Below are 14,225 nucleotides of genomic sequence, written 5' to 3' on the forward strand. Positions count from 1 at the left end.
TTCTATCTAACTCACCAACATGCATTGTTTGAGCTTTCATCACTGCCACTCTTTACATATACTGCCATTTGACTTTTTGTAGTTGCTAAAACTTGGGATGTACAACTAAGAATTGGATTTTAGAGGGGAGCTCTAACTCTAGAGCTAACCCACAAAATCTAATCTTATACACTTTCCCTACAGTAATCCATGTGAAAGTCCTGAATGACGTCCACTTTATTAATATGAATTCAAATTCAGAGTCTCCATCTGTATTACTTTAGTAGAGTGGTAACACTAGTTAGCTTGCCAGATGCCTTCATATCTTTTGACACATCACAAGGTACCTCACACAGTAATTTAGTGTGGCGTATCTCCCACCCACTATGTGGCAAATAGAGACTTGAACCTGCAAATCCTTACTCACATGGAAGAAGAATGGGACTCCTTGCATGAGCAAGGACAATATTAGGACCCAACCCTGAGAATACTTATTTGCACAGGTAAGATGTATACAACATGAGGAAAGGTTTGCGAGCTCAGGACCCACTGCTGTTAACGTTAAGATCAATTTCTGAAACTTATTCTATCAGTTTAGTTACTATGGTTTTAAATGGAATGATTATCCTCCAGTGTTCGTTTTACATGTTTAATCTTTGCAGGGATCAGAGAACTCCACTTTAGAGGGTTTTCCATTTTATTTATTCATGGGTTTGGGGTTTTTTAGAACTTACAGGATCACCAGCAATTTAGTGGAAAGCGCTTTAGTAATAAAATTATAATTATTGATTAAAAATAAATTATTCTTATTTCACTATTACTGGTGTATTGTTGCATTTTTCTGGGTAAAACCATAAGGGAACTTGGCATATTTATTGCAGGATCACTTTATTTTTGTCTCATCCTACAAAATCAAGATGTGACCAGAAAAGTAACTGTCATTCTCATAGTCATTCGGCTTCTGTATCACTAGATAATATATTTAAGTCACCACTAGCCAAAATGCTATGGACCGGTTGCTATGAGGGATGAGTCAATAGGAATTAAGGGCACTCAGAACCTTGCTGTAGGTGCTCTGGATTTCCCAGAGTCTGTCTCTATGGTTTTTTTTTTAAGGGTAATTGCTAGATGTATTCAAATTTAGACCACTATTAAATCTTCTATGGAACTAATCCTCCTTTGAAATAATGCCAATGAGAACACTGCAATACAGCTTAATAGAATATACTATTTATAGAGCATTAAAGGCATTTATTTAACTCTTGCAGTTCAAGCATCAAACTGGGCAGCATGCAGCAGAAAGTCTAAAGGCCTGATCCAAAACTCATTGAAGTCACTAGTCAATTAACATTAATGGACTTTGGATCAGGCCCATACATATTAATTAATGAAATATTCTTCTGAATGACTATATTCTTTCCACATTTTTATGGCTAAATCCTGTTTGCCTTACTCACATGGGTAGAGCCACTAAGTTCAGATGCTATGGTGTACCTAGATAGAGGGAGCAAACAAGCGGGATTTGGCCCAAAACATTACTGTTAATAGTGGTAGAGGTTAACACATTAGAACATCAATTAATAAGTATAAGTATTCAAAAGCAAATTGCAAACCATAAAGAATGCAAGCAACACCAAACAGTGAAAAACAATCACATCCCCCAAAACCATCCATTCCTCCTATGAAATTTAATAGATTATTAGCATTATTGAGTATGTCATCCATACCAGATGTTGGCAATCACTTACTGTACATCAGACACTTTCATGCATATTCCGGGAAAAAGAAAAGAAAAACCAAACAAAACCACAGAGTGTGACTTGTGCAATGATTGCTATCACTTTGTCTATTCTCATCTCCTGAGATATGCATAGTTTTCATTAATGTCTCTTTGAGTTACGTATATGTAGCAAGAAAAGAATACATTCCAATGAGTGTATTATGTTATTAGCTACAGACACATACTGCAGCTAACAGTTTTTTTATTATCTTGGAAAATGTATAAGATTGTCAGTGTTTCTGAAGAACATCTCTCAATGAGAAGGGTATGATTCTTTTCCATGCTCATCTTATATAAAGACATTAACATGTAACAAGTGTTTGCCACCTCCAAGTTTGATTCCTGCCCTTCAGGAGCCTTCCACTGGCTGCCTGCTTCTTGAGTGGAGTATGTTGCTACTACAAGGATGACATTCAGCCTTATGGAGAGGGCCAAAACAAGACCTCCTGTAACATGTCTTTGAAGTGGGGTTTAAAAGGGATATAAGTGGGATTTAAGCTGTGCTTAGGGTCTTTTGTTGTCACTCCACACATAGGCAAATTTCACCCATAAGGTCTGAAGACTTGTGCTCTGAGCTCTGCCTATAAATTCAGTACCGGATGACAACCAAAGTGTTTTTCACAGTCTTTAAGGACCCTATCCAATTCCCAAAGTCAATGAAAGACTCATGCTAACTTCAATGGGAGCTGGATCAGGCCCCAAAGGCCTTGAACTTGTTTATCCTTTACGCCACCTATCCCTCACATCCCAACATTGAAGCTGAGATGCTCCTGTTGCCAGTGTTTGTACGGTAGGCTTTGCTGTTCATCCTCTGAAGTTGAGGGCTCCTGCTAATGAAGCTTGCTTCTGTTGACAGTGTTCCACAGCCTAAGATTGGCCATTTTCAATGAATAGGTTTAATTTATTTTATTTATTAGTTATTATCAATGACTGGGGGGATTTCTCTGCACATAAAGTATGATATGAAGTCCACTGCAGTTGATGGAAAGATTTTCATTGACTTCAGTGAGATTTAGATCAGGCCCAACATGGGGCATTGATGGGTGTTATTGAGTTGTCCAGTGGGCTGGCTCAAGAATTTTAGGAGTTCTAATTAATTATCCAAAGTTCTAATTAATTAAATAAAATCACCTATATTAAGGGGCTTTATTCCCAAGTAAGGCATCTGAAGTTGATGGATATATACGAGGAAATCAGAGACAAGGATTTTTTTTTAAATGGCACTTGAATGTACTTAATGTAGACTGATTGGGCCCGATTCTCAGCTAGTGTAAATGTAAATAGCATAATGTTACTGAAATCTAATGAAAAGATGATTGAACTCAATGGATCCTTTGACTTCAGTGGGTCTACTCCAGTTAGGCACATACTTAAGGGTGTGATTTTCAATAGCACTAAGCATTAATCTAACTGCTCCCACTGAAGTCAATGGTAAAACTGTCATTGTTTCAGTAAAGCAGAGTTAAGCTAAAGCTGAGTATTTCTGAAAATCAGCCCCTGAGCACTTTGCTGGGTGGAAGCCTTACATCAGCTCAGGATCTGGCCCATTATTTCAGGAAAACAATTTCCCCAAGCTCACAAATTTCAGGTATTTCCGTAAATAAATAACCAGATGATGCAAAAGTGTGATTGGAAATCACCTCAGGTCTTTGAAAAAAAGAGAGTGAATTCCAGCAATCGCCCTCCTTATCTGAGAAATAACAAAGGCATCAAAAATACAATGCAGCCCAAGAATGGCATTTAAGATATTACTATTCATCATTTTTCATTTTAAAATCAACTGTGTGGTAATATTTCATCTCGGCAAAATGCTGTATTATTATTAAAGACCCAAGCTGAGCTCCAAAATAGACTTATAAGAATACCTAAATATTCCTTTAAAAAGGATAACTCACCTGAAATTATCTACTAGCATGAGAACTCTGTTTTACTAGCAATTAAATAGATGCCCAATCATTCATATCCCTCCATTTGTGTAATTTTACATGCTCAAAACACAGTTAATCTTGATGATAAAATCCAAGGGCCAAATTCCATGCCGGAAAAACTCCATGGAGATATGTCAGCAAAGTATTTGGCTCCTAGTATCATGATATTAAAAATAGTTATAAGAAAGCTAGCTGAGTCTACATCCAGAGGGTGAAAAGAGAGAACATGTGCTACTGTGTATTGCACTAGCAAATTATATTTGGTATCTTCTTTCACCAACAAATGGCTCAATAAGGTATTTAATACTACAGAAAGGTTTGGGTGTATTTTAAATAATATCTTGTACTCTCCCTCTCATTACAAAATAGCTACTATTTATTGTCTGAAGTCCAAACAAGCTTCAGCTTAATTTCTGATTTCTTAAAATGTCACAGAATTACCACACATAACTCAGCAAAATTGGTAGGCTCTGCTCTGAAGAGGTTCAGGATCGAAGACAAGATGGAAACTGAAAGGCATCCTGTGGTGATAACTATCCTTCCAGGTTAGTCTTCAACTTACTGGCAAAAGAGAGAGAGCTCTTTTGTTGGTAGTTTTTTTTTGTTTAGCTATTACTGTCTTGTATGATCTGTAAATCATGGAGCTCGGCTTGCAGTTAAACCACGGCTTTCCCCAGCAGAAACATTTTCACGGTGAACATCCTAATTGTAAAAGATCTTAACAAAACTTTTCTGCTCGTTTGGATTTTCCCTTCCAGGATGACAAATAAAATACAAAACAGAAATGCTACAGGTTTTCAGGTTTCAGAGTAGCAGCCGTGTTAGTCTGTATTTGCAAAAAGAAAAGGAATACTTGTGGCACCTTAGAGACTAACAAATTGATTTGAGCATAAGCTTTCGTGAGCTACAGATGCATCCGATAAAGTGAGCTGTAGCTCATGAAAGCTTGTGCTCAAATAAATTTGTTAGTCTCTAAGGTGCCACAAGTACTCCTTTTCTTTTTACAGGTTTTCAGGAGCTTCAGACCTCTTAAACTACTCATTAAAGGCCAGATGTTGCCACCTTTCCTCACACTGAGTATTATCTTACTTTGCAAGTAGCTCCACTGACTTTAATGACACTAATACCGGAGTGACGCACTACTCAGCATGAGTAAGATTTGCAGAATCTGGCTCTAATTGTACAAGGTGTGTTCTTAAAAGGTGTGCATCCTAACCACAGTATTTATGCCTAAACTTTAAGCTCTGTGTGGCTGTTGGTTATCATAGCTGAAAACATGCATGACCATACATACTTACGCTAGGTCATTTATTTTGATCTTAATGTCATAGTGCAAGTGTTTACAATCTACTGGGTTGAAAAATTTCACTACACTTAAATGACTGTACTTGAAATTTTAAGCAGTCTTCTTAATTTTTCAAATATATTTGACATGTAATTGCCAACATCTGTTCAGGATAATCATCAACAGGATCTACCATGCACAGATTTTGCTATCTTCTCTACCTTGCCATGCAGGTTGTATATTTTAAACACTGAGGCTGAATGAGACCTGTCCATAGATAACACTTGGCAAGAATGTATTTTCATGGAGCTAGCTTGAAATGGGCTCATCTCTGAATAAATCACTACTTTGAAACTATTATTAATCACAGTAAGTAATAACAGCTATAAATGGGATCAAATAGTTTGATTAAATCAACGCTGTGGGAAAAGGGGTTAATTCACTAATGGAACTGTGTCAAAACACTGACTCTCTTTGGGATTGTTTAATTGAAAATGTGAAAAATCAATTGGGAGAGATCCTGATTCCACTGAAGTCAATGCCAAATTCCCACTGACTTCAATAGGGCCAGAATTTCAGCCAGGGTTGCTATCCAATGTAAACAAGAGAGCATCAGAAGATTTAAGGCACCTATGTTTCCAGCCACAGAATGAGTTCAATTTTTAGCACAAACTTTGACTTGTCTGCAGAAGCACTTTGAAGTTCTAATAAATATTTTTGAGGTCATCATTTATTCTTTCATTTTTAATATAAACATCTGAAGATGTTAATGAAACTTCATTGCCATTTTCATATGGTTCGTGAATGAGTACTTTATGGATATGATTGATGATACACTGCATACAAAAGCTACAATACAGTAGTACTCGTTTTAGTGAGCTTTGTCAGTATTAAAAAACATATGAAAAATGTCTTCTATTGACAGGTCACATTCCCTACATTCATCCATTCCCAATCAGTATCTATTGTATTAAGTCATTTGTATTCACTGTATTTGCTCCTGGAAATGGCATGTAGGCTTTAACTGCAGCCTGAGTGTTTAACCTGAATTTCACCTGAAATGACCGAGATTGTTTTCAGCGCCCGAAGTACTCTGAACGTTCGTAAGGCTGAGACATTGCCCAGGTCCACAAATTCAGTTATGTATCTGTAACAAGGGAAAGTCACACACAGACAATGACAAAACGCCAGCAAAAAACAACAGTCAAGGGGACAAGGAGAGACAGAGAGAGAATCACTTGTAGCTGAGAGCCAAAATGCAAGGATCAGGGCTTCTTACCTGGGATTACTGAAATAGTTTTAAAAGCTCTCAATACCCTGAAAGTCCGAAGAGGTGTAACACTGACTAGTTTCACAAATTCTCCTACATACCTGTAGAATTAAATCACAGTTATTTGGAATTATACAGTAGAGCATGCTATTGGATTGAATGAACAGTGCATTCACTTGCAAGAATGAATGCATCTGAATGAACAGTACACCCACTTTATAAGGCTGTTCTTATTTGCCATTCTTCCTGAGTATATCATATCGTACAGGATAGTAAATGTTCCCTACATCATAAATCTTACGAATTAGGCATAGCTTTCTTTAAAACTATAAATAGGAGTTGGTTATAATAGTGCTCAGCAGTGCATATTATACACATTATACCATCTTGTTTCAATTTTAATCCCCCCGGGAATTATTTAAAATTTTAAAAAAAGAACAGGAAAATAATTTTTAAAACTATGATAGGGAATTTAAGTCTACAATATTCCTGTCATATTGACATAACAGATTAAATCAATCACATATAATACAAGAGAAAATATCAACAAAAATAATTCCATGGGATTATTTCTCATATATTGTTTTGGTACATTGCACAACTGATGTGAGCTTTGAGAGATGATGAAAAAAGTATGTATTTATTGCCTGCAATTGCAGAAGACAGATTTGAAGTGAGGACTATACTTTCAATCCTGTGGTAATGCATTTCTCATTAAAAATGATACTCTACAACCTTGCACATCATGTTGTCACTGATACTCGTGTAAATGCTACTGCTAGGGTAACTAATTGGAGGACTCTGATTTGGGATTGTTTCACAAGCTATTTCCTCCAACCTAGCATAGTGTATGCAGCATGTCCACCATCTCACCTTCTAACCTCTTGGGTTCTAGCATGATTATGGGAAATTATCTTTACATATTTTAGTTTCTGCAGATCCTCTATCCAGTGGAGTTTGGGTTTCAAGGATGCAGTTCACTGGGTTTTGTGCAGATACCTCTAGAGGGTTACAGAGAAGCCTCTCCACACCTGCTAATCCAGATTATGACCTGCAATAGCAACACTGGTTCTCTTCTCCAGAGTCTCATGGGAGAGTTTGAGCAAACAGATTTGCCCAATCAGTAGCTCCTCCTTTCGCCCACCCTCAATAGCTCTCTGTTCCATCTGAATGAGAGCTAACACCAAAACCCCCCTTTCAGCAAGAGGGGGTGTGAAAACTTCATTCTGCAGCTGCTATTCTATCCCCAGTGGTAGAGCTTCCATGTTGGTTTGAGTTTCATTCTAATGGTGTGTAATTCAGCTCCCCATATGTTCGGAAATTATAAGTGATCAATGGCACATGGATGTGGTTTTGCTCACCGCAGATTTGTGAAAGCATATTAATAATCTGTAGATGAACATATAACCAAACGATACAAGTGATATTGCCTTTTGTTCACAATATGGCATTTAAAAACTGAAGAGCAATCCCCGTGTGCGCACAGGACTACACTGTAGTACTGTATATTGTATGCTCCTGTGTGATATGGAAAACAGATTCTATGTACATTTTGCAATGCTTACTGTTCTATTGCACTAAAAGATGCTGTCTGTAGCTATAATGTATACAACTAGTTCCATTACATGCTCAGGAGGGGAGATAGTATTATTACACAGTAGCGATCCAATAACTAAAAGAAACTATGGGACTTGTACAATAACATCTGCTAACAAAACAACTTTATCTCCTGATAGCTGTTCAGTTAACTCAGGCCAACATTATATATATTGGCTGGGCACATCAAAGCTTTACACCCATGAATTTGTCTGGGATAGAACCTCACATATTTCAGCACTCTCCATCCCTTTACGAATCCATACACTCTATTCACTGCTCATGCTGCCAGGTGCATAGGCAGAACTACCAATAGTATCACACCAACTGTAAGCAAACAAGACTGTAGAGCTACCTGAGATTCAATACAATTCTGGTTTTAATGATTTGCAAATTGCGTTTATGTAAGGTACAAATCATGTCAGAATAGAGCCCAATATCCAATACCTCTCACTGTCTGCTGTTAAATATACTTGGAAAACAGGATTCATAACTTTCAGATTGTCTTGCAATCAATTTTAACTCTCTCACTGCTACATGAGTGCCTGAAGAACTGTTTGCTATTGGAGGAGAATAAAATAGCTTCTAATCCAGTCCAGCCCTTCTCAATAACTGAACCCCTCAATTCTGTCAAAAACACATTTGGTTAAAATATGTTAATACAGAATGGCTTAGAATAGGCACCAACAGGAGTATAAGCTGATTTTGAAGCATCTGGTTATTGAAATAATTTTGTTTGTCCGTGTTTGTTTTTCTCTGCAGACCCTCTATTTTAGGGGACCTTAAGTAATTAAAAAAATCATTTGGACAGCAATTTGGCATGCAGCCTAGGAGCAAAATAATGGGGCCTATTCTCTTGCCAAAGGGTGTAGTATCTTACTGACAAGCAGACCGGTTTCAAGATCACTCTTTATTATGAGCAGGCACTATATACAGATATGAGGTAACAAAACTTTCTACTACTCTGTGTAGCTGAAGCCAGTAACTGCCCTGTCCTGGGCTTTGTTTCTGCCCCAGCAAGAAGTGTCCCTGGAAACCCAAGGACTGCATTTACAGTGCACAGGTAATATGGCATCTCTACACTTGGGGGAGAACATACTCTGTAGCATAATGGGGCCTTCTGTGCGGGTGCTACGAAGCCACTGGCAGGAGAATTGGACCCCAAATTGTTTTCATAGCACTGCAAGAACTAAAACACACGCACAGTATCACAAAGAGGGAAAGTCCCGTAGGTTCTATGGGCCAAATCTTGGTTTCTTCACACAGTGGGTGAAATTCATCCTACTGCACCAGAACCAGCAAAAGGCCTGTGATCTGCTTAAGTCTCAGGTAAACTAAGTGGGGCACAAGTTTTGTGCTGGCCCTCTCTGCACAGGAGTGAATTTCACCCAGTCCAAGTCGTTCTGTGATGCAGCGTGAGAATAGAATATCACCTCCTTCCCGGCTCAGCTGAGAAGCAGTGGTGCAAGCAGATGCACAGTCATTTTGCAGCCTCAAGGCTGCATCATGGAAGGCCCACCATTCTTATTGTTCTTCTCTCCTGGTCCACTCTTACCCACCCTCAAAGTCCTTTGTCCACTAGGGGAGAGGGAGCTGCTGAATAACACAGCTCCACAATATGCCAGAGTTGGAGACTCCTGCATGAGCTCCTTGACCCATCCACCACCTCAAGGACAATGAAACTACACTCCCCTGCTTGTGCTACTTCCTGATGTTCCATGCCCGTGAAGGGGATGGCAGAACTGTACCACTCCTCCCCTGTGCATTGTTCCACTCCACTTTTATATGCAATAAAGAAGGATCACACACAGCACTGCAGGGGGAACATATTTAGCTTAAACTGATGCAAAAAGACAACTAACATGGGGTTGGCCCCCAAAAGAGCCTCTTCTTCAGTGTGCCATTTTAAAATGCTTATCATAGGCATGTCCAGATGCTGATTTCAGCTAAATCCAGAGTAACTCAGGATTACAGAGTCAGAATTTGGCCATTTTAATATTAGGTGTGAGCCAAAGATCATTGAAGTCAATGGGAGTGTTTTTATAGAAAATAATGGTAATTATTTTACACCTCTAAATATTGTTCTTAATATTGAGCAATATTAATAGAAACTTACATCCCAAACCTGCCCCCATAAGACTCTTCCAACTAATTTTAATGACGCATAGCTGTGCCTGGACCAGGGCTGGATGGACACATTTTACCTAATTTTGGATCCACTCAAATATGTTGACTCAGGAGTTCAGCTCAAATATCAATGTTTGCATTATGCTGGAAGGAGACTTTAAACAACAGAGGAGAAAGGAAACAGAGAGAACAAAAATTCAATGGGGAAAAAAAACAGCAGAAAAATGTGGCAGAAAACGGGGGCGGGATAAACGGGGGGGGGGGGGGAGAAAATACAGAGATACCAAGAGTGGAAAGAGGATGGGGAAGGAGAGAGGAAGAGAGAAAATAATATATTGACAAAATAAACACAATGTATTCTATATTGCAAAATACAGTCTGGGGCTGATTCCCCAGGTTTATGCTGGTGTAATTCCACTGAAATCGATGGCCCAGATTCTCCTGCGCACTGAGATCTACTTGGAGCAGGATGGGGGAGCTGATTGGTGGGTTCTGACTCTCTGAGATGATCTGCATGGGCCCAATCTCAAGGATTCACATTCTAGCTGGGGATTGGTGGAACTCACCACATTCTGACCACACACACTGCCTACGCTGGAGCCGGATGGTGAGGTGGGCACAGAGTCAGACATGAGTGACTCTGTGTCAGTTGAGAGCTCCCCCAGATGAGTGATACTCTTGGCTGGACAGATCCATCTGCTCACCAGCTCCTTTGCATTGCCAGAACACAAAATAGACTGGACTTACAACGCAGAGGGCACTCAAGCATGGAGTGGGAGGCAGTGAGAGGACCTTGTTCTCAGTATATGCAACAAGCGTCTGTTCAGCTTCAAAAAACACAGAGGTTTATACCTAAATCCCCCGTAGAAAAAGTATTGGTTAAGTTATAGGGGGGAAAAGGGGTTTGTCAGCTCAGTCTAGTTTGGTGACCAAAAGAATTGCCTAAGAGCACTGCAAATCCCAAAACTTTGCTATGTTCCAACCTCCTCTCAATGCCACATCCATTGTGGGCCAGAGATTCCTGAGCACTTCCCCACTCTACATATGCCAGAACAGTAAAGCAGCATCTTTCAGGGAAAATAACTTCTTATTTCCTTTATAATTGTGTTATTATCTTGCTGGCTTCTGGTGTGTTATTGGGGGGTCGGGTGAGATTTTTACAGGATTTTTATTTTATTTTAGGTAACTACTAATAAAAATGTGTTATTTATTATTAACAATCCCTATTAGGCATACTAGTTACTATTTTCTGTGTACAAAAGGGAGACAGTCATAACAAACATCAGAGCTACCTCTGCAGCATGTGTCAGGGATGGAAGTATTACAAAGCAGAAGGCATTTCAATTTTTATTGCAATGCAGTTATCACTAAACAGATGAATTTATGTATTTCATCACTTGCATTCTCATAACACTTTCCATCCAAGGATCTTACAGCATCCTACAAACATGAATTAATTAAGTCTCATAAAACCACTTAAGTAGGCACGTATTATTATAACCAATTTACAGATAGATAAACTGAGGCACAGAGAGGTTAAACAACTTGCCAGAGATAACCCAGCAAGCTGCCAAAATCAGTACTGGAACCTAGGAACCCTGGCTCCTAGTTCCCTGTTCTAAAACCACTCAAACAATTCCATAGAGATTTGTTGCTGCTGAAGTATTGTGCTAGTACATTGGTGAACAACAGTTACTAAAAAGAACAGGTGAAAAGTAGTTACACTGCATGTCACACTCTTGAAAAAGAACAATGGAGTGTTACTTACGCCATAACAATGACACTGAAATCCAGCCAATTCCATGGATCTCGAAGGAAGGTGAATTCTGTCATACAAAATCCTCTTGCCAATATTTTTATCAATGATTCAAAAGTGTAAATGCCAGTGAAAGTGTACCTGGGGAGTAAAGTGTCCAAGAAAATCAAGAGCATTAGCAGTTAATGGAGAAGGAGTTGAGGCACACTCAGCTTATTCACTCTGGGCCCAGACCTACTCAGATGAGAAATTCCAACTCATTACAACAGGATTACTCATATGAGTAATGACTGTGGCATCAGGCCCTTTGTGAGCTGCTTCATGTGTGGACCCAGTGAACATATGAGAAGTGGGGAAGCACATGTGACAGCCTTACAATGAATGCAGGCTTCATTGCAGCGTATCTTGATGAATCTGCAGTCATTGAGTGAGGCATGAAAACGATCTAGAACATTATGTTACTGGACTCTGAAGCATGCCTGCAACAGTCAATGGGAAAGGAATGGATTATGTAGCATTCCTTGTTATAGCTCACATTTAAGTGAAAGATTCTATTCATACCTCTCATCTCTTTCTATCCAGACCATATCAATGTTCAATAGATTAAATAATGGTTCAGCTTCACCTTACGCATTACAAAGAAACAGATTCCCAACTGCAAAGTTCCTGATGTTTCATTGTCTGTGGTAAATAACACCACCCACGAGCATTAAATAGCAATGTAATGCCCTAACTGAAAATATGCATTATATGTAATGATTTGGTCCTGCTGGAATTTAGAAAAGGGGCAGCAGTGTGTTTTTATTTACTACAGTAAGTTGTGTACTACCAACAGCTTCTTCACTGTGAACGACAAAATGGATTGAAATATTCCATGAATTATCCTTTGCAATAAATATATTTGGAACAAAGCTGAGCACATTCTATATGGACAGTAGCCAGGGACCTGAGCTACAAGATTCAGAGCTGGATCCTATTTCACCCAATAGAATTCATGGGTGAAATCCTGGCCTCATAGACTTCAGTGGAGCCAGGGTTTCACCCTATGATTAGTCAGGTCTGGGGATTTCCCCTCAGGACCATTTCTAATAAAGAAATTAAATTATATAGCTCTAGTACTTCAAAAAGAAATGGATTTTTAATAACACCAGTAAAAAAACAGATTGTAAGCTCTTTAGGGCAGGGAACATCTCTTTTTTGTATGTTTATGCAGTACCTCAGCACTATGGGATCCTGCACCTGTCTCTGTGTCTTTTTCCTTCATTCTTGATCTGTTGGATTGTTTTGCCCACCTGGCTGTCAGGACTGTGCTTTACATGACAAAACCATCTCAGACTGGAGTGCCTCATTTTTTCCATCGGTGAGTGTTAGAGAGATGCCCCAAATTAACACACACATGCCTCATATAATAATAAATAGTAATTTTTAAAAATATACCACCAACAACCCTCCCTACCACTGCCTCATTGGCCTCTTATTTTTAACTCCTCTGATGAAGTGAAGATGCATTTGATAACCAAGCAGAATTCTCATTCTGATTTTTGTAGGTCTGCCCCCATTTAAAAAAATGGCGCATACATAAAAAATCCTCAGAACTCATATGCTACCACATGGGTCTCTTTCCTGGAAATAGCAGTTTGTGTGTAATTTTCATTCCCCAGATTGTGGATTCTCTGTCTGGTCATGTCAGTGACTAGTCTTTGTGTACTAAATACATACATGGTCCATTAATGCCAGCTCACATGTGGGCACATAGCACCTTATCCCAAATCCTCTGAAGTCAGTCATGACTTGACTAATGAGTGTTGGCTCAGGCCCTCAGGGTGAAATCCTGGTTCCATTAAAGTCAATGGGAGCTTTGCAAGTGACTTCAATAGCGCCAAGATTTTACCCCAGTGCTCATAATCTACAGAATGGAAACATCACCATATAAAATTGCATGAATGCACAAATACCACAGTTTGGTTTGGTGTTTTGCAAGAATAGGTGGTGTAGCAGATTGTGCCCAGCTGTTTCATGAGTGCACTAAGAGGGAGGCAGGATGCAAAGTCTTCTTTTACCCATGCCCTTTATTCTGCAGCTGGCACAATTAAAGCCTGTCTCAGGGACCTTGTAGGTACTAGCTACTGAAGAGTCAATGGCCCTGTTCTCCCTCCACACCAGCCAGCAGAGCTCAGTCAGACAGTACATGAGTGTTTGAGACACCCTATAATATAGGTGCTGGAACTATGGGTGCTGCCGCACCCCCTGGTTTGAAGTGGTTTCCATTTTGATTCAATGGCTCTCAGTACCCCCACTATACAAATTGCTTCAGCACCCCTCCCCTCTAATGGTGTGAGTGAGCTAGCAGGCCCACTGTCTCTGTGAGCCTCCCTGTAGTCTTGGGACAGGAATCCTCTCAGAGCTCCCACTGGGACAGTGTATCTTTTACTGGGATCTTCATGGCTTCTAGATTTGGTGCTGCTTCTGGTATCCAAAATACAGGCCAAGCAATTGACAGGGGC

The 14,225-nt window shown here is 39.4% G+C and overlaps 1 protein-coding gene across 5 annotated transcripts in view; it reads right to left on the minus strand.

Annotated features, from left to right (window-relative positions):
* Positions 1-14,225, minus strand: part of LOC119850826 (sodium channel protein type 5 subunit alpha-like) — a 320,846-nt gene that overhangs the window by 226,657 nt on the left and 79,964 nt on the right. For 4 of the 5 annotated variants that reach the window (XM_043509706.1, XM_043509704.1, XM_043509702.1 and 1 more), the window contains exons 5-6: positions 11,734-11,862; positions 6,028-6,119 (exon numbers count right to left, since the gene is read on the minus strand). In XM_043509706.1, the coding sequence (XP_043365641.1) occupies positions 6,028-6,119; positions 11,734-11,862 (221 nt within the window). Of the gene's footprint in view, positions 1-6,027; positions 6,120-6,251; positions 6,344-11,733; positions 11,863-14,225 lie in introns of all 5 variants that reach the window. The other variant, XM_043509703.1, reaches the window with a different exon arrangement.

This window comes from Dermochelys coriacea, chromosome 2, assembly GCF_009764565.3.
Source record: "Dermochelys coriacea isolate rDerCor1 chromosome 2, rDerCor1.pri.v4, whole genome shotgun sequence".
Lineage (NCBI taxonomy): Eukaryota > Metazoa > Chordata > Testudines > Dermochelyidae > Dermochelys > Dermochelys coriacea.